This window comes from Rhipicephalus sanguineus, chromosome 5 (genome assembly GCF_013339695.2).
Source record: "Rhipicephalus sanguineus isolate Rsan-2018 chromosome 5, BIME_Rsan_1.4, whole genome shotgun sequence".
Lineage (NCBI taxonomy): Eukaryota > Metazoa > Arthropoda > Arachnida > Ixodida > Ixodidae > Rhipicephalus > Rhipicephalus sanguineus.
The window spans coordinates 7094025-7117505 of record NC_051180.1 but is presented as its reverse complement, the minus strand read 5'-3'; the positions used below and the strand labels follow the sequence as shown (position 1 = coordinate 7117505).

Sequence of the window (23481 nt, the reverse complement as noted above, 5' to 3'; positions counted from 1 at the left end):
TTGCTTTGGGCTCGTATGAGTGAGGGGAACAAATTACGATGTTAAAACTATTTGCTTACACTAGGTCCAAATTCCAGAGGTTTGGCGCCGGCCTGGGCAACATGGATCGCTGGAAGTGCTTGAGGTTGCAGTCTCGAATCACTAGTGACTCTAGGCCGGTTACACGCGCGAGCCAATCTTGGTCGATGCGCGCTATGCTAGACTGAACGACTTCCACGACGGTCAAGCTGGCGGCAAGCGCATTGTAATCTGTCGTCAGCTGCAGGGCGGCCATGTTGGAGAACCTCAGTACCTTGAGCCTCTTCAAGTTGCTGAGCGACGACCAGGACGCGGGAAGGCTACTGCGGTCGCGGAAGACAAGCTTTTCGAGCGTTTCCTCGACGCCTGCCACAGGTATTGCATCGTCGGATGCGAAAGACTTGACCGTGACGTTGCTCAGTTCCAGTACGTGGACAGCAATGTCGTTGAAGGCAGGAAGCTCGGGCAGCTCGCAGTCAGTCAGAACGAAGGTGACTGGACCGAGGAGGGGACGCTCGACGTGCTCGGCAAAGTGCTGCGTCGAGGTGAAGCCGATGCAGGTGTAGCTGGCTTGCATAGCACGGCTGGTGTTTTCGCAGCGCGGTGAAGCCGCCCCGCTCTGCAGGAGCAATGATGCCGCGGCAAAGAAAACGCCGCCAACCAGTTCGCGCCTTCTCATGCCACAACAGGTCGTCGCGTGAAATCCAAAACAAGAACGCTCGCGAGCCCTCGTAAACCAAACGTTACGTGTTTGTCGACCGTCCAGAAAAACGTTTTCACGTTTGTTCACAGACCGCACTAAGTCACCGTAGCAAGCGGCATAGCGGAAGTGTCTGCGACCACGAGATTCGTCGCCACAGTTGCCGAAATGCGACACCCAGCGCGTCAAGTAAAACGCGCCCAGACAACACGCGTTGATAAAAAGAAGGTCTTGAAATCAGTAGAAAAGCAATCTAGGCGTTAGTGAAAGAAGCGTCACGTGGTCGTGGTGTCAGCTTCACGCGGCCCTCTTTGGAACGTTGGGAGTAAGAAGAGAAAACATTGAACAAGATAGCGGCGTCTTTTGCTATCGCTGCTCGCGTACGCTCCGTTAGGAATAGCTGTAAGCCCATATGAGTCCCTTGAAAGAAACTGGGCATGGCAAATATTATCCCGGAGAGAGCCTAACTTGAAAGAGCTAAATCGGGTTTCTGCTCAAGGTCCATTTAGATGGGCGAGACGTCCATACTAAATATATGCCGTTCTACAGTACTTACAGTCTATAATAACAATAATAACTGTTGGAGTTTTACGTCCCGCAACCACGGTATGATAATGCGGGACGCCGTAGTGGAGGGCTCCGGAATTTTTAGCCATCTGGTGTTCTTTAAAGGGCACCTAAATTCCAGTCTATAATTATATTTCGTTATATAGCGACGTATACCATCGTTGAGTAAAATTACGCACAAATATATAGCAATTAGGCCAATCATATAAAATAAAGCGATAAAATAAGCGCGATAAAATAAAGCGAGGGACGGCGACAGAGTCAAAACACAAGCAACTTTTCTCAGCCTTCGCTGAATTGTGGCACGTCAAATTCAACGTGGTAACACAGCATGGCGAGAGAAAGCGATTACGCGGCACCTCTTCTTGCTGCCGACTAACCTGCAACCTCGACAGCGATGCTTGCTTTGTTTGCATGGCGATCACACGCAAAAGAAAAGGGGGAGGTAAATAGCATTCTTCAATAGCAGGGATGCGTGTTTGTATATGTGCGCGAATATAAACATATACACATTGAAAAGTGGAGGGGGTGTGTGAATGACCAACCCCACTGATTGACCTGTATCAGTGGCTACGCCTGTTGCGTACGGAGCGAAACTGGACGTAGCCTAATTCTTGCCCTGCTGGTGGTTCTCTACTGCGACGTGTCATTCAACCTGCCAGACGGATGAAAACTTGTCTGGGACGTGAAGACGTTAGCGAGACGGACGCTTTTCATTGTATACTTTACAGAAAAAACTGTCGTAATCGCCGTGGCAATGACCACGCTTAAGTGAGTTTTGTTTCGCTGTGTTTTGCCGATATTCTTGTAGCGTAATACTTTCCACGCGTTGCTGCGAACTCGCGTAAGACTTGACATCTTTAAGAATTGGTGTATAAAAAGCAGGAGTTTTGTGATTACGTGAGAGGCATCGGTAGTCACACAGATCATGCAGAGCCAGCGTCTCGCTTTGTGGCATTTCTTTGAGCGTCATCGTCGTCACGTCCCCTGCAACCTCTGCCAACGATTAACCCCATCTCATTCAAGCTGATTCGATTTTATGCCTGCAGATTTCTTAATTTCATGATCCCGCGTGACCGTCCCTTTCCTGTGTCCATCCCGTTGTTCCAACTGATCGTCTAGTATACATGGCGTTATGCGACCTACCCCGGTCCACTTTTACTGCGCAGGTCGGGATTATCGCAGGTCGGGTTATCGTTATCAAAGCCTGCTGTCGCGCTAGTTGATTCATTATAGTGCAAAATGGTAACAATGCATCTCAAAGCGAACCATTCAGGACAGGAACGAGCGTCACTTCCAGCTAGATTATATTTGAAGAAGCCTTCCACGGTGGTCTTGAGGACTCCTGACCCAAAGGTCGCGGGATCGAATCCCGGCGACCGCATTGCGATTGAGGCGAAATGCTGGAGGCCCGCGTGTGCTTAGATTTAGGAGCACGTCAAGGAAACCCAGGTTGCCGGAGCCCAGCCCTTATCAATATTTGAAGAATGTTCATACAAGACAGCCAGGTGCGCGAGCGCATCTGCGCAGTATAAACAAACAATAAACACGTGTGCAACCTCAACAAAATAAAGTCGAAGCCATTCCACTCTGTGAAGGTGAATGAGCGGCGGAGCTGACCATCGCGTCCTTTTCTGTTCAGTGAGTGCATAATACTTGTTGAAGAACTGATCGAAAAATCGGCGTTGTCTGTGAGCAGAACATCGCCTAACATCGCGATGGATGCAAATAACAAGGTTGCCAAGACGAAAAAGACAGAAAATAGCAGGGAAACAATCTGGAAAATCTAGCAAAAATCTAGCCAACTCGAACCAACGGCAGTAACCGTAGCCAAAGGAGCCACGCGTGTGTTAAACTAACAGCGACGTTTTTATCTAAATCATCATCATCAGCCTGTCTACGCCCACTGCAGGGCAAAGGCCTCTCCCATGTTCCGCCAATCAACCCGGTCCTGTGCTTTCTGCTGCCACGTAATACCTGCAAACTTCTTAATCTCATCTACCCACCTAATTTTCTGTCTCCCCCTCACGCGTTTGCCATCTCTTGGAATCCAGTCAGTTACCCTTAATGACCACCGGTTATCCTGCCGACGTGCTACGTGCCCGGCCCATATCCATTTCTTCTTCTTGATTTCAACTATGATGTCCTTAACCCCCGTTTGCTCCCTGACCCACTCTGCTCTCTTCCTGTCTCTTAAGGTTACACCTATCATTTTCCTTTCCATCGCTCGCTGCGTCGTCCTCAATTTAAGTTGAACCCTCTTTGTAAGTCTCCAGGTTTCTGCTCCGTAGGTAAGTACCGGTAAGATGCAGCTGTTATATACCTTCCTCTTGAGGGATAGTGGTAGATTACCATTCATGATTTGATAATGCTTGCCGAATGAGCCCCAACCCATCCTTATTCTTCTAGTTATTTCACTCTCATGGTTCGGCTCCGCGGTTACTACCTGTCCTAAGTAGACGTACTCCTTTACAACTTCCAGTGTCTCGCCACCTATCGCCAAGCGCTGTTCTCTGCCAAGATTGTTCCACATTACTTTAGTTTATCTAAATGCCTGAATGCAAAATCCCTTTGGCGAGATGAGAACTACTGAACTTCAGCATTACCATTAGCCTTACGACGGCTCACGTTGATACTCTATTCTACTCACACTTCCTTGAACGCACTAGCGTTCATACACCAGCTGCATATTTATTGATCAGAAGCGCCCCTTGACCCCCCCCCACAAAAAAATTTTTTTTTCAGAGGAAGTTATTGATAAAAATATATGATGTGACTCATACCTTTCAATAAAAATGTCCTTACTGGATTGCAATCACTGATAACTCGTATGTGAAGTGAAGAGATCAAAATGCGTATCGTAGAGTGCCGATTATGTGAAATATTGGCGTTTAAGTGCGCTGACATCCTGATTGAAAAAGCTAACTATACGTTAGCGGACTCGTGAGTCGACTAGCTCAGACTTAGACTGAGCCGTCAGTCTGAGTGAGTCCGAGTGAATAATATTTAGGTGAGTGTGAGTCCGAGTGAGTCCGGTCGAGCAAAGTTTTAGTGAGTCTGAGTCCGAGTGAGTTCGGTTAAGGAAAACGCTGATGAGTTTGAGTCTGAGTGAGTCCTAAGGGCAAAACATATTCCATGAGTGAGTCTGAGTGAGCTGAACATATTTTGCCGACATATGGGCGAGAACGTAATGCAGCACGAACACGTCGAAATCCAAATTGCTGAGATTCAAGCTTAAATTGCTGACCATAACAATCATTTCGTGCAAGATGATGAGGTCCTTTGTGTTGTTGCAAAAATGGCACTCTTCGCGCGTCCTGCGTGACTAGGACAGGAAGTAACAGCCGCAATAAAAATGACACGAGTGTGCTTCGAATCACGGTTACTGGGAGTGAAGCATAAATTGTAGCCACTTTCCCAATATTTTTTTTAGCGCTGACGAAGTCTGCGAACTTGTTATTCCTGAATCGCAGTCCTAATCCTAGGAAATGGCACAAGCGATGCGTCGGATTTCCAAGGTTCTTGTGTGAACAGCGCCCAGCAGCGCTTTCGATTGTTCTCTCCACATTCGATTACGGTTTAAAGGCGCGTTCAGTAGTTTGCAAAATGAGGCCATCTGCAGTAGTTTTCCCCGAGCCCAGTCGCGTATCCAAGAGCATTGTCTTGTGTGTAACCCAAGCGGCAAATTCACCTTTAAGAGAAACGCGCACGTACGCTAGCGGCTGCGACGTCACGAGATATTAATAATTTGGGTCAAATCGAGAGAACCAAGAAATGGTAATCAAAAAGTAGCCAAGACGTCTTTTCTGCCGCCACAGGCCTAAAAACGTAGCCAAATTGGCGCAATTGGTCAGACCTGGCAACCCTGGTGTTATCGCAGTTATTGAGAAATACTAACTGGTGCGGCACGAAGCGTAAAACTCGCAGTGTGAGCGTTTCGCTTTGCCCGCGTATCGTGTAACGACAAAGAAAACAGCAGCCAGACGACGTGACCGTGCATGCGAAGGTCGTGCTCTATTGATCCACTCACGGAAAAAGCTGCCCTGGCAACCACTGTTTCCTTGCTCTCCGGGCAGGGCTCGTCAGGAGAGATGAAGTACTGCTGCGACGTCGACATTCCGATAGTGCGCAAAGCGTTCGCTAAGCGGAATTGGACCAAGGTGGAACCACATCAAGACTGGAACATCTACTGGTAAGCGTCCGTTCTTCGGCACGCGCAATGTCACGCTTTGTTTCTGGCTCTCGAATCGTAATTCCGCGATGTACGACAGAAAGTCGAGGTAGTTGGTAAGCTTAGAATAACATAGAGCTGAGCTAGTTGGTAAGTATTCATTCTAAAAAGACAGGGCGTGCAAAGACGGAGACAAGAAAGAAGTGAGGACACCACAAAACGCCGACTAACAACTCTTTTTTTTTTTTTTTTATCTGGCGGCGGCGATCGTCACGCGGGGTACAGCAACGGACCTTGAGGCACTCCTGGTAAAATCTGACTTGACGCCACGATTCCGCGGTCAAAATGGCACACATCCTCCTGGCATGTCCGGTAGATGGTTGCAAAAAGCCGCACAAAAGTTGAACTTCAACTGGGCAAACTCTATTCTTAGAAAATCATGAAAAAGTCCTAGCACGCAACATTCAAATAGCAATTAAAGAGGCCAATCAAGCAGGATTGTTCAGATAAATAGGAGTACATGGAAAAGGGCTCAGAGTACTAGAATAGAAGCTTAGGATAACAGAGAGCTGAGCTAGTTGGTAAGTATTCATTCTAAAAAGACAGGGCGTGCAAACACGGACACAAGAAAGAAGTCAGGACACCACAAAACGCCGACTAACAACTAACGGTTGTTAGTCGGCGTTTTGTGGTGTCCTGACTTCTTTCTTGTGCCCGTGTTTGCACGCCCTGTCTTTTTAGAATGAATAGTTGGTAAGGATTCACTATTAAAGAAGGTAACGCTTGCAAACGCGGACACAAGAGAAGTGATCGAGACAACACTAACGCCGGTTAACGAAGGCATGCGCTTCAAGGGCATCTGCAGCCGATTAACTTCCATAAAGGAGAAATAAAATCTCTCACAGTTATCTCTCACGTAGAACCCCACGTGCGCCGGATTTGCAGGTGGCGCTCCATACGTGAGAATGCGCAGATAAGCGTTTGTGCCTATTTTCTTTCCCGCCGCAGTGCGCCTTTTAAGTTGGGCAGTCGGCGTTTGTGTTGTCCGTGCTTGCACGCCTACCTTCTTTTTTAGCGGTAAAATTCATCGGCTTTAGCAGAATCATCGTCTATTGCAACAGCCTACCAGCTAAAGACAGCTTGTCGAAGGACGTTTCGATGATCCTGCAGCTTCGAGTTGCCTTGCTTTTGGTGGTTCCCAGCCACCTATCGTCATCCATGTTCTACAGTCTGGCCGCTGTTTCTTGCAGGACGTCCGTTGCCAACGCTCGATGTCTCTTGGCCCCCGACTCCCATACAAGGCTCTCCGAGAAACAGTGGGTGACCACTCTTTCAGCGCGTGTATTGCGCTAAAAGATCGACTTTCGTGTGTTTCTGGATATTCCCGATTCTCCTCTCCTGACTCCAGAGCCCATTTTGACGCGGAGAGCAGCGTGACAGATACTGCGTGATTCAGCTACGCAATGCTGGTCGGTCGTAAAGACAGCCTTGCAAAAGAATTGTAACGATGCGCATGAGAATACTTAAGCCTTTTCAGTCGCTCGTTAATGTGGGAAAAGAACGAAAAAGAGTTTGGCAGAAATTGCTGCTCAACAGGAGAAGAATTTGGACGCTTATCTACGCGCAATAAAAAGATTGTGAGAAGCTGGACAGTTCTCACGAGTGGTCCGCAAGCTATTCGGTTTCATCATGGTCATCATCAAGCTACAAATTGGCAAGTAAAAATGCGCGCGTATGCAATGCAGAAAACGAAGCGAATATAATGACGATGTGTCGGACTCTGTAGTATATAGCGCGTCTTCTTATCTGTTTTTTTTTTTTAATACGAAGCACTTCTTAGCGAACCTTAAGCACTTAGACCGTTTCTATCTACCTATTTATCCGTCTAGCCGTGTACGTCTGGGCGCTCTCGTGGTCGTCTCAATACTTTGTATATACCAAAATTGGCATAGAAGGACTTAAGTGTATGACGAACACGATTAAAGGGTTATGACAAGAATAACGTTGCATGGCTGTCGCGTACGCCACGAAACCCTTTCTCACAGCCACGTGTGGCGCATATCGGCATACCACGGTCCATTGAATGCCGGTATGCACCACGGGCGATTCACAGTCTACATCAACGCGACAGCGCTAAAGAAACATGTCACAGCGAGTCCTGTGCCGGCGTCGACGGCATTGTCGATGAACGGAAAATCCAAATGGACGCAAGGAAAAAAAAAATCACGACTCAAGCCGGAATCAAACCCACGCATTCTGCGTGGAAGTCAAGCGTTCTACCGCATATAGCCACGCAGTGCTTGAAACTGCTTTGGAAAAAGACCCTTTACAGACGTCATGTAGGGGGCAGCGCCATTTATGGCTGTATTGTTGGCTATCCGTTTTTATATCGGTGCAATGAGCATTACATGTGTACATTACGTATGCTGTGTTACCCTTCTTCGTCCCGTCCGTTTACGCGCTGTTTTTGCCATAACGCATGACTCCTATAACTCGGCAAGCTATACAGTCAAGAGTTGGTAGACCCAATAGGAATACACCGATGATTGCTACTTATGATATGAACGTAATCGCACCATAGCGCGCACTTCGTTTCGTATGCTATTACTATTGCTACTTCGTATGCTATTACTATATTCTTGAGTCGGGTCCACGGTGTTAGAATAGTTTAGGTGGAGCGACGGCGCATTGGAATGAGGAGAAATCGGGGACCTCTTTCCCTTTCTTGCCGAAAGGAGGCGCGCGCGGGACGGTGGCCACCTGGCTATACCCAGCACAAACCTGACGCTTCTAACATTCGGTGTTTTAGCGTGTTTAGCAATATCGCAAGGCCCTGTGAGGATTGTGTTGCATTGTAATATCATATACATAAGTTAGATATAAAGACTTAGTAGTGTTTTATGCATGACGGTTCGGCATGAGGCGTGAAGCTCATAAACACCACCTTCGGCCTCGGCAACACCGTGGCCTAGGCGATCGTGCCCGCATTTGTCTACAAACGTAAATCTGCAGTTGCGTGACGCGTGTTGAATTCACCCTTCATTTGCTCTCGAAAGATTAATTAATGTATTTGCGGTCAGCATCATATAAAGAGCAGGGGTCATGTTAAGGGGCATTTCGCATATGAGATCAAGTGAGCCTTCAGAATCTTTTACTACGAACCGCTTATTTGCAAATTCCGTAAACATTTGCGAGAAGACGGATGCTTTGATGTAATGAAATACAATAACTCTATTTAGGTCTTTCGGGGCGTGCACTAGCAGGTGACGCGCCGCTCCCACGTCAGAAAATACAGGATTGAAAGAGAATGCAATGAAGTGGGCGACAGCTTGTGGCCGATGACTACGAAGCCGCTCTTTGACATATTCAAAATAAATAGACTGCAAGATATATACGTTATGGTGCGCCAAGAATTTTATCACAGTATTGGCACGATCTACGAATTTTACACATTTTTGCCTGAAAAAGTTGCTTTAGCTCGAGTATTGTATGGTGCGGCTAAATGATACGAAAGAATGTTTCCTCACAAGAACGTTTCCTTTTAAATAGCGCTTCCCATGATTTGGTGCCAAATCGCGCATCAAAATGTTTTTCACAAACAAAATCTGTTGTTTGCAACTCGCCATTTTTCCGTGGAATAGCAGTGGCCACATTTTCAAGCGGTCACTATCCTTCGGAGCAGCGAAAAAGCAAATTTTCTCCGTGCACGATTTGTAGCCCGAGAGGCATCGCCGCAAAGAGCACTTCTTGCCCATCTGGACAATATAAGTTGTGTAAATAAGGACACGATGAACAAGGATAAGCTATTTCAAATAGGCTAGCATTTAGGCGGCAGGCGTTTCGACTGACAAACATATGTGCACGAATGGGGCCTCGTCTGGTTTGGCGTGTTTATTTTAACGGGTCAGAGAGTGACGTCACCGAATCTGGTGTCACTCTCAATTCCTGTCATTCCCGAAAGAAGAAACTGGAAATCAAATGGTTAGGACGCTGAAAAGGAAACGGGCACGACCATTTCACGTTTGTGCACCCAGAGCAAGGCACAAAGTTCTACTTCTGCTACTGCAACAAACATGTCTGTGACGAATAAGGAGAGGCAGAATCAGAATGGCACATGGTGATTCATGATGGATTGGTCGGTAAACGGACGTTAACGTTCACCACCACGCGCCAGCCAGCACGTGTAAACGTTGCAAAGGCGGCTGAACAACTAACACCGTGGGCGGCTGCTTGAATCCATGCGATATGGTGCATGCACAACGACCACCCATGAAAGGAATTTCTAACCTACCATTGTCAAATGTGTTGCTTTCTTCTTACAAGCATCATATAGAGAGACGTCAACCGCCCTCACCCCCCCCCCTTTCTTTTTCAGGGAATACCTTTTTCTTTTTGACTAACCCAGTTCGGGTCCGCCACGGTGGACCAGTGGCTAAGGTGCTCGGCTGCTGACCCGAAGGTCGCGGGCACGATGTTCCGTTGTCGCGACTTCGATTCCGGCCGCGGCGGTCGCATTTCGCTTGAGGCGAAATGGTAGAGGCCTGTGCGATGTCAATGCACCAGATGGTCGAAATTTCCGGAGCCCTCCACTACGGCGTCTCTCATAATCATATCATGGTTTTGGGACGTAAAACACCAGATGTTATTATTAACCCAGTTTGTCGCGGCGGCCTCAACCAATTTGCCACGGTGGCCTTATTTGTGCACGAGCTAAAATATTTTTGAAATTCGTGTTCACCTGTAAACTCATTATCGCTGTTCGCAGAAGCTATATTTCCTATGTATTTCCGTCTGTTGGCTACCGCCACTGAATTTCTTGATGTTGTGCATTTACCTTCAAATCAGATTGATATGTGCGGTTACCCTGATAAAAAAGGAACGGCCAGCAGTTGAAGAGTTGTCGCAAATGCACCTTTGTAAGCAACGCGGCCCCCGTTGAAGCGGCTGACCTGAAGCCTCGATACACCCAGCGCAGCCTGTCGGAAAAAACGCGAAGCGCGTCCCCATGTTCGGCGAGGAGGCTGCGCGGCGGAGGCGGAACGTCGGTACACCTAACCTATTCTAACACCGTGGTCGGGTCCGAGGATAATTTTCGATAGTGCGTGTTGTTGCTGAGTTGCCTGATAGCTTCTTTTTTATATTTTTCTCTATTTTTATATTTTTATATTTTTATATGTGCCATATTACTATATTATATATAGTAATCTGGCCTATAGAAAAATAGAGTATAGTAGAGTATAGTAATCTACAGTATAAAATAGAGTATAGTAATCTGGCCTATGGAAATATATAAAAAACGAAGCTATCAGACAACTCAGCAACAACACGCACTATCGAAAATTAGCCTCGGACCCGACTCAAGAATATAGTAATAGCATACAACACACGATCACGGATTTTCTAGCCAGGGAATTAATCACACACTCTGAGCACCGGTTCCTAATGCCTAAAAATAAGCAAGCAGGCCGCTTCTACCTTCTTCCGAAGATTCATAAGGTGTCCATAGATGAACTGCTTATCGCGCAAATCCCGGGCAGGCCTACAGTATCGAACAACAATACACCTACTGAGTCGCTATCAACGTTTCTAAATCATCATTTATCTAAAATACCATCTAACCTACCGTCTTTTGTTCAATATACACCTCATTTCCTTCGAATAATAGATTCTATTAACGAAACACAAACACTCTCGGATCAGGCCATTCTGGTAACATTAGATGTCTGCTCCTTGTATACGAATGTACCTATCGCTGAAGGGATTGAAGCGGTCTCAAAATCACTCATAGAAAGCAAGCAAACACATAATGCTGAAGTTTACCTATCGTTGCTTAAACTAGTCCTGACGCTAAATTATTTTGAATTTGATTCGTCCTACTACCTGCAAACTTTCGGCACTAGTATGGGAACCCCTTTTGCGCCAACATACGCCAACATTTTTATGGGACAGTTAGAATCGGAGCTGTTGGAGTCATGTCCAGTGAAGCCTTCCACCTATCTCCGTTACATAGACGACATATTTATCATATGGGAACATGGCGTAAGTACACTAAACGCATTCATTGACCACTGTAACAAGTTTCACTGTAGTATTAAATTCACCATGCACCATTCTTCCAGTGAAATTAACTTCCTGGACACGACGGTATCTATTGAAGCAGGAAAATTAAAGACGACGCTTTACAGAAAACCAACAGACAGCCAGCAATACCTAGAGAACACTAGTCATCACCCGCGACACTGCAAACAAGGGATATTTGTAGGACAGGCGAGACGTATAAGAAGGATCTGTAGCTATGACAGCGACTACGTTCACCACTTAAGCAACCTAAAGGAAACATTACTTTAAAGAAATTACCCTCATGATGCTCTAAAGAAGGTCTTCAACGAAGCATGTCAACTAGATAGGAAATCATCACTAGTTCAAAGGGCCCCCGTAGCACAGCCCAACCAGCCGCCAGCATTTATAACCAAATACTCAAATGCGCTGCCAAGCATAAATAATATCCTCCGTAAGTATTACCCAATACTGGCAAGCAACGAGCACCTTAGAAAAGCGTTTCCCGGAGTACCAAAGGTCGCGTATCGCCGCAATAGGAATTTTAAGGACATGTTAGTGCATGCAAAAGTAAACCCTCCTTCTACTGCCCACATAACACCTTGTTCTCGTCCAAGATGTAAGACTTGTAAGCACCTTCAAGATGACGTTATAGTTAAAAGCACCGGAAGTGATTACGTCCATCATATAAAATCTTGTTTTACCTGCACTAGTTCAAACGTTATCTACATGATCGAATGTTCATATTGTCAAAAACGGTACATTGGCGAAACGGGACAACCTCTTAATGTTAGATTAAACGGGCATCGAGCGGACACGGCGAAGAAGTTACTCAAAGCAGTGGCACAGCACTTTAATGTAGCAGGTCACAACTTCGAAGATCTCAGACTTTACATACTTCAGTCAAAGTTCCGGTCCCCAAGAGACAGAAAATATACAGAGTCATGCCTTATTCACAAGTTCAATACACTCCGGCCAGCAGGTATTAAAGTTTGTAAGGGGGCTCTTGAATCGATTCGGTATGGTACATACACAACGAAAACCAACTAGAGTTAGGCCCTTCTTCTAGGAATTTCGAACGTACTATTGTTAAAATGCCACGTGCTTCCACTGACAATCATTCAGCGAAACGTACAACCCCCCCCCCCGCCCCCCCCGCGCTTTTTGTTCCATTTTTTATTTTTTTTCGCTTTCCTTATGACTCACACAGTTCGTCACACAGTCTTCCGGCAGATATATATATATATATATATATATATATATAGTTGAAACCCGCAATAACGAAATCGGTGGGGAAAGCACAAAATTTCGCTCTTGCGGGAATTTCGTTGGCGCGAGAATGCGGCAGAAAAGACATGGAATTTACAAAAAGCATATTTTATTTCCAAAACTCAGTAAGTTTGTTTTTTGCGGGCCTTACCAAGCAGCAATTTCATGCCTCTCGATCGGGAATCTCGTTTGCAACGGTACAAAGTTCGCCCCATGCACTGGTCAGTGACGGCGGGACTGCGCTGTCACCAGTACCGTCATCAAGTGCGCCTACAGGGGAACCTTCTTCCAGCTCCGCTGGATCAGCGCGGATCAGCGCAGAATCGTGGACAGCGAGCTGCACGCAACGCCGAATTCTTCGGCGATGTCCATTTTTTTTTCCTGTCCTTTTCCACCTCACTGATGACTGCAGCCTTATCTTCAAGCGAGATGAACTTCCGCTTTTTCGTTGGAAGCGGCATCTTCGCTGGCAGCTAAATCGGAAGAAGCAATCGCAACACACAGCTCACGTTGCACCAAGCGACCAAACAAAACCTCCACAAATGGCTCCACACACGCGACCACGCGTGCGCAAAGCCGACAAAGCCAAGCACAGAGCCAAGCCAGCGAACAAAACTCAATGAGGAATGTGGATTTGGCTACGTAGTCCACGATAACGAGCAGGTGTTTCGGCAAGCCATCATCATCATCATTGTCGCCAGCTTTGTTTTTTTTTGTAAACAATAGGGGCGGCTGCTTCTCAAGTGCGCTGTAGCGATAGTTTTGCACATTTTAAGTGTAGTATGAATGCATGTCAGCAGTTTTCGAATGTAGTTAATGTTGCGAGAGTAGATTATTTGCGCACTCGTGTTTCAAATATTTCGTTAATGAGGGACTGCGGTATGAATATCTTTCGCAGTCGCGAGTTACGAAATGCACTGACTCCTATGGGCGTTCGTCGGTGCTCCGAAAATATTTCGTTGCGGTGAGAATCTCGTTCCCTCGGGATCTCGTTATCGCGGGTTTCGACTATATATATATATATATATATATATATATATATATATATATATATATATATATATATATATATATATATATATATATATATATATATATATATATGGGTGATTCCACGTAAGATCGAACAAACGATGGCTGGTCGACCTCTCAAATTTATTTCAAAATTTTATATAGTATTGCCTGATGAGTGGAACGAAGAGATCCGCAATTTGTTTTGCCGCCAAAAATTTTTTTCGAACCACAGGAAATCAATAATGACGAAGAGGTGGAGTGGAGCGCTCATCCGCTCTGCTGTTTTGGCCAACTTTCGTTATGAATTGCACCAAATATATTGAAGTTAGGTAGCTGAAATTTTTTTAACTAAATATATGCATGTTTTTGCTTCTGCTCAGGTATTTTTAGTTTTTATGTGTAGTGTAGATGTTTTTATAAAAAAAAACCTCAAAATTGGCCCAGGGAACGTTATTTTCTTTACTTTGAACGCCCTTATCTCAAAAAAACCTTGTACCAGAGCGACAAAAATTCCGCATTACGTTCTTCGCATGCTTTTCTACCACACTGCCGAATCTTATATTTATATAACTTCTCAGTAAAGAGATACGATCGGGCTAATTTCAAGAAAACACCGAACAATGCAAACTTCTGACGACAATTAAAAAAAAACATTTTTTATATTTCTTAAACTTTGTTCACTTATTCTCCTCCACATCAGCTTTCATAATCATTGAAAACATGTTGCATAATGTCGTTGCACTAATAGTTACGGCCCCTCCTATGAGACCCTTAGGCAAGGATTGGCAATTCCGACTTCTTGCCCAGCAAGTGTATAAAATGCAGGCCGGATTGAATTTCTTTTTATTAAAAGGCCAGCAGGTACCGAAAAAGGTGTCGCCGGCACTGAAGACGTTAATTTTGAAATTATGTGGTCGCTGCAGCGGCCACGAGCGCGGGGCTATCGAGCAGGCGCGCGCGCACCCGAGATGCTCGTTGTAAGAGATATATATATATATATGTATATATATATATATATATATATATATATATATATATATATATATATATATATATATATATATATATATATATATATATATATATATATATATATATACATACATATATATATACTCGAACTTCTAGCTCTGTTCTTGGTGTACCGGTGGAGCAATAGAACGCATAGTCTCCTCCCTCCGTGGCTCCGAGCTAATCGTGTTTGACAGGCGGCCAGAAAGCAGCAGCGCTACAACGGCTGAGAACCAGCAATACCGTGAACTAGCGAAGTAATTTTTTAAAACCTCTTTGGCACTGAATGTAAAAGGTTTGCTCAGATTTGACACAACAATTATTAACAAAATGAAAGACCTTTCGCCTACTACGCTGGTGGCATTCTCAGGTTGTTGCAAGCCGATGCGTTGCGGCGACTGAACCACGATTCCACGAGTTTTCTTCCCCCGTCTCCGCTCACGAGCCAGCGCGTCCCATTGCTTAGGTCAAAGCTGTGCGCTGTTGTCCAGCAGTGTTCAACCGTCTTAGAACTCGTTACATGCGTTGCTTTCGCAGCATCCCTTGTTTCCTGCCTGTTTTGCCGATGTAAGCCGCGTCGCGATCCCCGCATTGTACGTACATGCATACAACCCTGCTCTGATCGTCCGCAGGTGCGTGGTCTGGGTTTCGCGAACATATGTCCCAAGGTATAACGGGGCTTAAAAACGGTTTGTAAGCCCAGCGGAGGCAGAGCTCTCCGAACAGGGTTTGTTACACCTTGAACATACAATGGACGTCGTCTTCACTCGTGACGCACACCCTGTTCCTCTTCGCGTGCATTTCTGGGTAACCTTAACAAGCGCCCTAGAATACTGCTGTCGTTCCAGTGCATCAACCACGTTTTCCATTTACTGTATCCTAGGACCAGTGCTGGGCAGTATCGAAGATACATGTATCTTCGATACTATCTTAGATACTTTTTGGTTATCTTGTATCTGTATCGCGATACGTCTCGCAAGACGTGTATCAGTATCTGTATTTCTGATACATTGAAGAATGTATCGTGTATCTTAAGATACAAGATACTGCGATCGCAACACCGCGGTTCGAAACTATATAAACGTTGGTTGAGCTCCGCTTCTCAAGCTGATACTGCTCCCACTAAGCCACCAGATTAAAACTAAAGACAATGACATTATTTTATCTTTTCGCCAGAGTTTTCCAGCGAGGGCAGGTGGTGAGCTTTGAGCGTCCCTATTGAGGGAGCAGAGTCACGTGGTGGCGCTCGCGTCGTCTCGACAAACGCGCGAACGTCTGTGCCCAGACGACATTTTGTTTTCACGGTTTCTTTTTTTTTTTAGTTGTGTCAGTGCTATGGCACTTGGCTCCTAGCTACTATCCTGTGCCGCGTACTCCAGTGCGTGCAATGTCCTTTGCACAAATTCTGATGCCGCTGTATAGTGTCGTTATCGAAGTTTCTCTTGCGTTGTGCGTCGTTACGAAGTCTGAAGAATGCAAGAAAAGGGATTGCTTTGTGTCTCGTGGCTTTCACACATCGGCGATTTGAAGGACTTCGTCGATGAAAGTTTGACTTACATGCAATGAGATTGACTTATATGCAAATAAGATTCTAACAGTTATAGCACCACCGGTACCGATGCCGGATTTCCCTTATAGAGATTTTTCCATGTGACCACTTAATTGTGTTTACGTCTGTGTTTTTGTGTTTTTGTTTGTGTATTTGTGTTTTTCTTTCCTATTTTCTTTCCTCTTTCTTTCCCCCCTATCTTCCTTTCCTCTATGTTTCCCCTTTCCCAAATGAGCAGGCAGGCGTTGTGCCCCTTTAGGTGGCAGTTGTCAGCCTGTTCCTATTTGCTCTGTGTATTCGTGTTTTCTATGTATTCAAACCAAACAAATAATAAATAATTCAATGAGTTTACAAAATCATAATTGGATTGTTAGCACTTCTTTCTAAGCTGTCCCTTTCCATCCCATGCATTACCAATGTCTCTGTATTGCTTTTTTCGGGTCTGCTTACGGCAATATGTCATTAACGTGCTGGCAACGTAAGATCTCTCCTTTATTCTTACTTTTAGCTGTCTACATTATTTCTGCTCCTGTCTACAGACTTATATCCTACTTACGTTTACTGTTACGTCAAGGCGACGTTGAGAACAAATATTTAATAATTTGCGCGCGCTTAGAGTATACAGTAACAAAAGTTCTGCCTACTGCTGCGAAATTGAGTTTCGCGAAATAGCGAAATTGAGTTCTCATTATAATAACGAAAATTATTAGGAGCCGTCTCAAAGTTGTTAGCAAAGGGATTGGACAAACATTGTTATACGAAATGATCCGTTTTTCTAATTAGCGTCTCAGCGAGTCGGTTTACGCTATTTTACATAAGCACTGAATTTTCTGTTGTCTTAGCTTAAATGCCTAATTGTCATGGCTGTTAGGGGTTACTCGCCGCGGTGGTCTATATAGTGGTTATGGTGCTTGACTGCTAACTCGTAGGTCGCGGTGGCCGCAATTCGATGCCCGTGTGCTTATATTCAAGTTTTATAACACCACGTGGTCGAAATTTCCGGAGCCCTCCACTATGGCGTCTATCATTATCGTATCGTTGTTCTTCCGACGTTAAACTCAACAATTATTATTAGCTCTTGGGAATACCGCCTTTATCGTGTTCCTATACCTATTCGCTGCGTTTCATACATAAACGCTTTTCTATTTTACTTAGTTATGTTTGTTTTTCTGTCTTAGTCTTTTCTAAATATTTTTACTGTTACTAATCACCAGGTAATCGGAGCTTAAGTGGCAATATAGTGTGAATAGCGGCGGTGTCCTGCGGCACTTCATGCAACTATAGAACACGTCTGACACGTTGTCTGGGCTGCAGATGTTCTTTCATAAAAGAGAAATTGTTAGAAGATCGCGCATTACTCAGTACGTCGCTAACAAAGGCTTTACGCCAGCAGATAAGTAGAATATAAAAGTAATTGCAGTTTTATGTCCTCTACGTAAACAAGATACGTCGCAAAGAATGTGGCTACCAATGTTCTCGCTGATGTACACATGTCCGGTGATCGGATATTGCGAAAACCGTAATATGCTTACGGGAAAGGTAGAACTTGACGACGGTATTTACACCATTGAACGAAGGCATCTTATTGAAGATGGCAGCCCGCTAGCTGGTCGGCAAGCAGAGCATCGACTCCACTCAATTACAAAAGCGCCAGGCAAAAACCCTTATCAGCGAAGTGTATAAAGAGCTGTCATGGTAAGCAGCTAAAGCAACCCTAATAAGTTGTTTCGGAACAAAAGAAATATACCTTCAGCAAGAAATACAAAACTTTGGCGATACTAACAGATATTTCATTCAAATAAAACAAAAATGGTCGCAGCTAATAAACATTCAAGCGAACATTCTTGTGCATCGGCGTTTAGTGCTGCATTACCGTAAGTACCGATTTATAATAACAAATTTCCGAATGTATCGAAGTATCTTAAGATACAATTGGAATGTATCGTATCGGATACAATCAGCGTTGTCGTATCTTGCATCTGTATCTCAAATACTTCTTGCCTTAGTATCTTGTATCGTATCGCGATACAATTTCAAAGTATCTTTGCCCAGCTCTGCCTAGGACGTTTATTGATGCGACAAAATAAGGCGTACACAACGATTGCTTGTGTTAGCCCCCCCCCCCCCCTTTAGGTTTCCTCCGTCTAGGGTTTTACCACGTTTTGACTACCCGCATGCCTTCGTATGTTTTTGTAACACAAATTACATCATTTGTTTTTAGATCTATCACTTCTTTTACATAGTAACGAAAAAGTAACGACGTTACTTTTTCACAGTAACTGTAACAGGTTACTTTTCGAAAGTCTGTAACGGTAACTGTAACAGAGTTACTTTTCTTGACTTAGGTAACTGTAACTGAAACACTGTTACTTTTTACTGGTAACGTGCCCATGACTGCTTGTAAGCACACGAAATGCGCATAACTAAATGATTACCAGATCAATTTACCCGATCTAGAATGGAAAAAGGACTGGTGCGAGGTGTTGCATGCCAGCCATACTAACCTAGAAATGAAAGACATTGTTGATACAGTACGTTTAGGAACCCACAGGACTTAATCACACCCTTGAGCTTCTCCTTTGTAACTCACCAAATGTAGTAAGTAATGTTGATATTATTCCAGGGATTAGCGACCATCAGGTTGTTGTAGCAGGTATTAGAACAAAAATTCAGAGAGTAATTCAGAGAGTAAGGCTTCTCGATTATTTGCCTGTATTTGAATGTTTGGCAGAAGAACACAGCGTAGATTACTAGTGGAACATATTTAAAAACATACTTTCAGAGCAGTTCATACCGAGTATTGACTTGGATAAGCTTAAGAAGCGTAAAAAGCCATCGGTGTCTTATGGTATTTCGAAACTAATTAAGAAACGAAGGTGCGTACTTAAAAGATACAAAAAAAACCGAAAGGTAAAGTTCTATAGGAAGCTACAGGAACTAACACGCGAATATAAAGACGCGTCAGAAAATGCAAGCAGCATTTCTTCAAACGATTAAATGAAAATTTGAGACTAAATCCTAAACCTTTCTGGCAGTATTTAAAGGGAAGTGGGTCTGATCCCGTTGGCATAAGTGAACTTATTTTCAATGGACGCACTCTTTCCGACGATGCGGAAAAAGCCAAGTGCTTAAATAATTACTTTCAATCAGTTTTTCTTCCCAAGTCTGCATTGAGCTCACCCTTGCCAGGCAGTTGTGTTCCTCTTATTCAACCACTCGAAATTAGTGTTAGTGGCATTGAGGCCTTGCTGGGGAATCTCGACAGAAGTAAAGCTACCGGTCCTGATGGTGTCTCTACAAGAGTTCTGAAACAGTGCGCTCACCCCATTGCGCTTTACCTTTATCTGATCTTTGAAAAATCATCATGTACTGGTAGTTGCCGCAAGACTGGAAGGTAGTAAATTCCCGATTCACAAAGGAGGTTACAAAAAAGACGTCACAAATTATAGACCTATCTCACATCGATATCGTGTAAGATTATTGAACACATAATATACAAAGCTATAATGAAGTATTTGATGGATTACGAGTTAATAACGAAGGCTCAACACGGTTTTTGTAAAGGCTTTTCATGTACGACCCAGCTTCTTGAGTTCTATAACGACCTAGTATCTGCAATTGATTTAGGTGGGCAAACTGACTGCATCTTTTTAGACTTCAGCAAAGCCTTCGACACTGTTTCCCATCCTCTGCTCCTTGAAAAATTACGAATACTTAACATAGATGAAAGAATTTTTAATTGGATCGAGAATCACCTGGCACAACGCCGCCAATGTGTTGTCTTGAATGGCATTAAATCGGATTTTCTTGAGGTCACGACAGGCGTCCACAGGTATCTGTGTTGGGGCCTTTGCTATTCATAATTTTTATTAATGACATTAACGTAGGCATAAGCTCAAGTATACCGCTCTTTGCTGATGATTGCATTGTTTAGAGAAAAATCTAGAATGAACATGATGTCGTTGAATTACAGGCTGATCTTGAACGTATTCATCAATGGTGTCTTAAGTGGCAAATGAAGTGAAACACGAATAAGTGCGTCCATGTGTGTTTTACAAAGAAGAAAAAAAATAATTGATGCAAATTATCATTTAGGTGAAAGTTTTTAGACAAAAAATGCAAGTACAAATATTTGGGAGTGTTACTGTCGCATGATTGTTCCTGGAATGCGCATGTAGATTATGTCGTTTCCAAAGCCGCAGTAGCACTGAATTACATCCAAAGGAATTTGAGGTGTGCAGTTTCTAGCCTTAGAAGCACAGCTTACCTCACTTGCATTCGACCAATTTTAGAATGTGCCTTTACTCTTTGGGACCCATCACAAGTAGGTTTGATTAATAAATTAGAAAGAATTCAAAACAGAGCAGCCAGGTTTGTCTTGGGTGGTATGGAAAAAAATCACAGTTGTACGAAATGAAAATGGAGTTAAACTGGGAGTCACTGTCGTACCGTCGTAAAAAATTGCGTCTGAAGCTTTTATACCAGATATTTCATAAAAAACGGGAATAGACGGTGACATTTACTTAAGAAAGCCAGATTATATTTCTGAACGCACAGACCATGAACACAAAATAAAGCCACGCCGGGCCAGGACGAACCTGTATGCAAATTCGTTTTTTGTTAAAACTATTAACCAATGGAATTGTTTGACATCTGAGCAAGTGTCCAGTACCAATGAAAATGTATTTTTTTTTCAACTCTGTAACGCCCCTGCTGTTACGCCTCGAGGCAAAGCGGGGATATGTGAGAATAAAGAATAGAATAAAGAATGAGAAGCAACGTCACAGCCAGATCTTGGGGGGTGCGCATTCAGAAGAGCGGGATTAGACGTGACGTCACAGCCAGACCGGTAGTAAAGCTACCGGTCCTGGCCACAGAAAGGCTGCGAAAGAGTTCAACTGACACTCTCTTTGCAGCTTCGCAGTGAAGATGCAGTGTCAATGCAGCGCCGCCATTTTGATGTGAGCAAAAATACCGTCTTCGAAAATTACGCTTTCTACCTGTCGCTCAGACGCGCGGTCGCAGACAACTGCTCCAATCACGTGTGAGATAACAGCATTTATCTCAGTGAGATAACAGCATTTATAATTTCTGGCGTTGTATGCTCCAGCGCATGCAGGTAAGGGCAACTGACAGTGCTCGACAAAGAGAACCTCACATAATGAAATTGGATATTTCACGGGGAGGTGGCGGCGTCTTCGGCGCATTTTACTGCCCGGAGTTGGTGAGGCACTCGCCTTGCAGCCAGCAAAGATAGTATTGTGTCTCGCCATGCAGGCGTGTGAACCACTTCTCGACGCACTACGAGTTGACGCGCAAAGACCTGTTGGCAAGGCACATGCAGCGTTACCAGCGCCAGCGCGGGAAAAGCCAGCAGCCGGCGGCAATTGTGCCGTCGACATACGTCCTACCCCGAGACTACAACATGTTTGTGGATGAGTACAAGCGAGTCGGGGGCCTCTGGATCGTCAAGCCTTGCGGGAAAGGCAAGTGCTGTTAATAGTAATACAAACAACGCAGAACGGTGAACAGGGAGTGCCGACGACGAGTGTCCTTATCAAGGCGCGCTGGTTCAAGCGACGCATTACTTGTCCATCGATTCCTCGTTGCTCGTTATATAGATAGACCGAAGAAAGCGAGTACCTCCGGGCCAGCTTTGTTAAGGGCGACCGTCGCAATAATATGCCAAGTTTGTAGCCAGAATTGTTCAAGCCCTCTAGCAGCAACCACGCATCGCGCGACTCCTCTGATGGGAAGACGCACACGTGCTGGGTGACGACATACCGCTAAGCGATGGATCAGGATAACCGCAAGTATGGTTTCATAAACGTTCTAGGAACCCGCAAGGTTAATCACAGCTACCGCACAAACATTTAAGAGAGGGAAATTCACAACCACCAGTTTTTAGCACGAAGCCACAAGGAAGGGATTTCTCAGAAAGAAAGCCTAGCTGCCGAAAAATTCGTCCTGGCTTGATGACAAAGCTTGATGGCAATCCTTTGTTCCATCAAGCGCTGCATTGTGGCTTGCACGGCAAATTAAAACGGGTTTCACGGAAAAGTCACTCCCTACTCTCCAAGTGGCAGCACGCGAGAGTGCGACCGCACGTGCGTAATCTAACTTCCCCCTCCACCAATATCAAGCAGGGTTTGATATTTCACGCGCACAATAATTCTTGCTTAAAATTACAGTCTGTACATTCATTAGGCTTCCCCGCTTTGTTCTTACGAAGTAAAAGGAGCTAACGCTGAGTAGCGGCCACTGTAGCAAAACCATGTCGAGCCGCGGTGCACTCGCAGCGAACCGCTGCGCATGAACACGAACCACCATTGCGCTCACCTGTCACTGCTTGCGGCATGTGTCCCGTGTACGACTTCGTCGGCCCTGCAGGTGGAAGGGTTCAGATAAAAGGAATTTCACGATGTTTTCCGCATTACCGCTTCATGATTATAGACAACCGGACCGGTAAGCTCTCTGGTCCACTAAAAGAAAAAAAAAAAGGTCGCACATCAATTGGCTCTCAGGTCGTTTCATAAATATAGAATGAATCATTAAACCTTCTCTTGCTTTTGCCAGTTATCGGTAGGAACATTTCACACTCCTGTCCAGCACACACGCTACGCGGTAACAGCATTGCTCTTTAGCGGCGGAATAGTTGATGACCACGAATTAATCTTCTTTTCCCATCAGCACAGGGTATCGGGATCAAGCTGGTGGACAGGCCATCGCAAGTGAAAGCACTAATCAACAGGTACGCTGCTAATTACTGTGGGCCAGATGCTTTTGTAGCACATCTGACCCAGCGCTACTTTTGTTAACGCTATTTCAAAATAGTTTTATTACTTATCAAACGTGAAAATTCGGCAGATCCCACGCGTTTTGGGAATCGGTTTAATGCGAAGCAGTCAGCGAGTACTTCTATGCTGTACTTTATGGCTTTGAGCCAAGAGTCACGAGGTGGATCGAGGTGTTTTTGTAAGTGTAGTAGCTGTGTGCACATCGTGGGCTTACCAGGCACGTCGACAACACTGCCGTTTAAAGAGTAACTTACGCTGCGATGTAGCGTCAGCCCTCACCTTAGAGTACGTACGTCAGTATTATCGAAACTAAGTGCAATTTATGGTC

At 44.7% G+C, this 23481-nt stretch overlaps 2 protein-coding genes across 2 annotated transcripts in view; one reads left to right on the top strand and one right to left on the bottom strand.

Moving 5' to 3' along the window:
* The window catches only part of LOC119393154 (leucine-rich repeat transmembrane protein FLRT1), a 38995-nt gene extending 38149 nt beyond the window's left edge, over positions 1-846 (bottom strand). The window contains exon 1 of the mRNA XM_037659978.2: positions 60-846. Coding sequence (XP_037515906.1) covers positions 60-697 — 638 coding nt within the window. The 5' untranslated portion in view covers positions 698-846. The remainder of the gene's footprint in view (positions 1-59) is intronic.
* Positions 847-5343: 4497 nt separating this feature from the next.
* LOC119393086 (polyglutamylase complex subunit TTLL1) overlaps positions 5344-23481 on the top strand; it is a 47584-nt gene continuing 29446 nt past the window's right edge. Inside the window, exons 1-4 of the mRNA XM_037659908.2 lie at positions 5344-5477; positions 6707-6772; positions 21634-21842; positions 23047-23107. Coding sequence (XP_037515836.2) covers positions 5377-5477; positions 6707-6772; positions 21634-21842; positions 23047-23107 — 437 coding nt within the window. The 5' untranslated portion in view covers positions 5344-5376. The remainder of the gene's footprint in view (positions 5478-6706; positions 6773-21633; positions 21843-23046; positions 23108-23481) is intronic.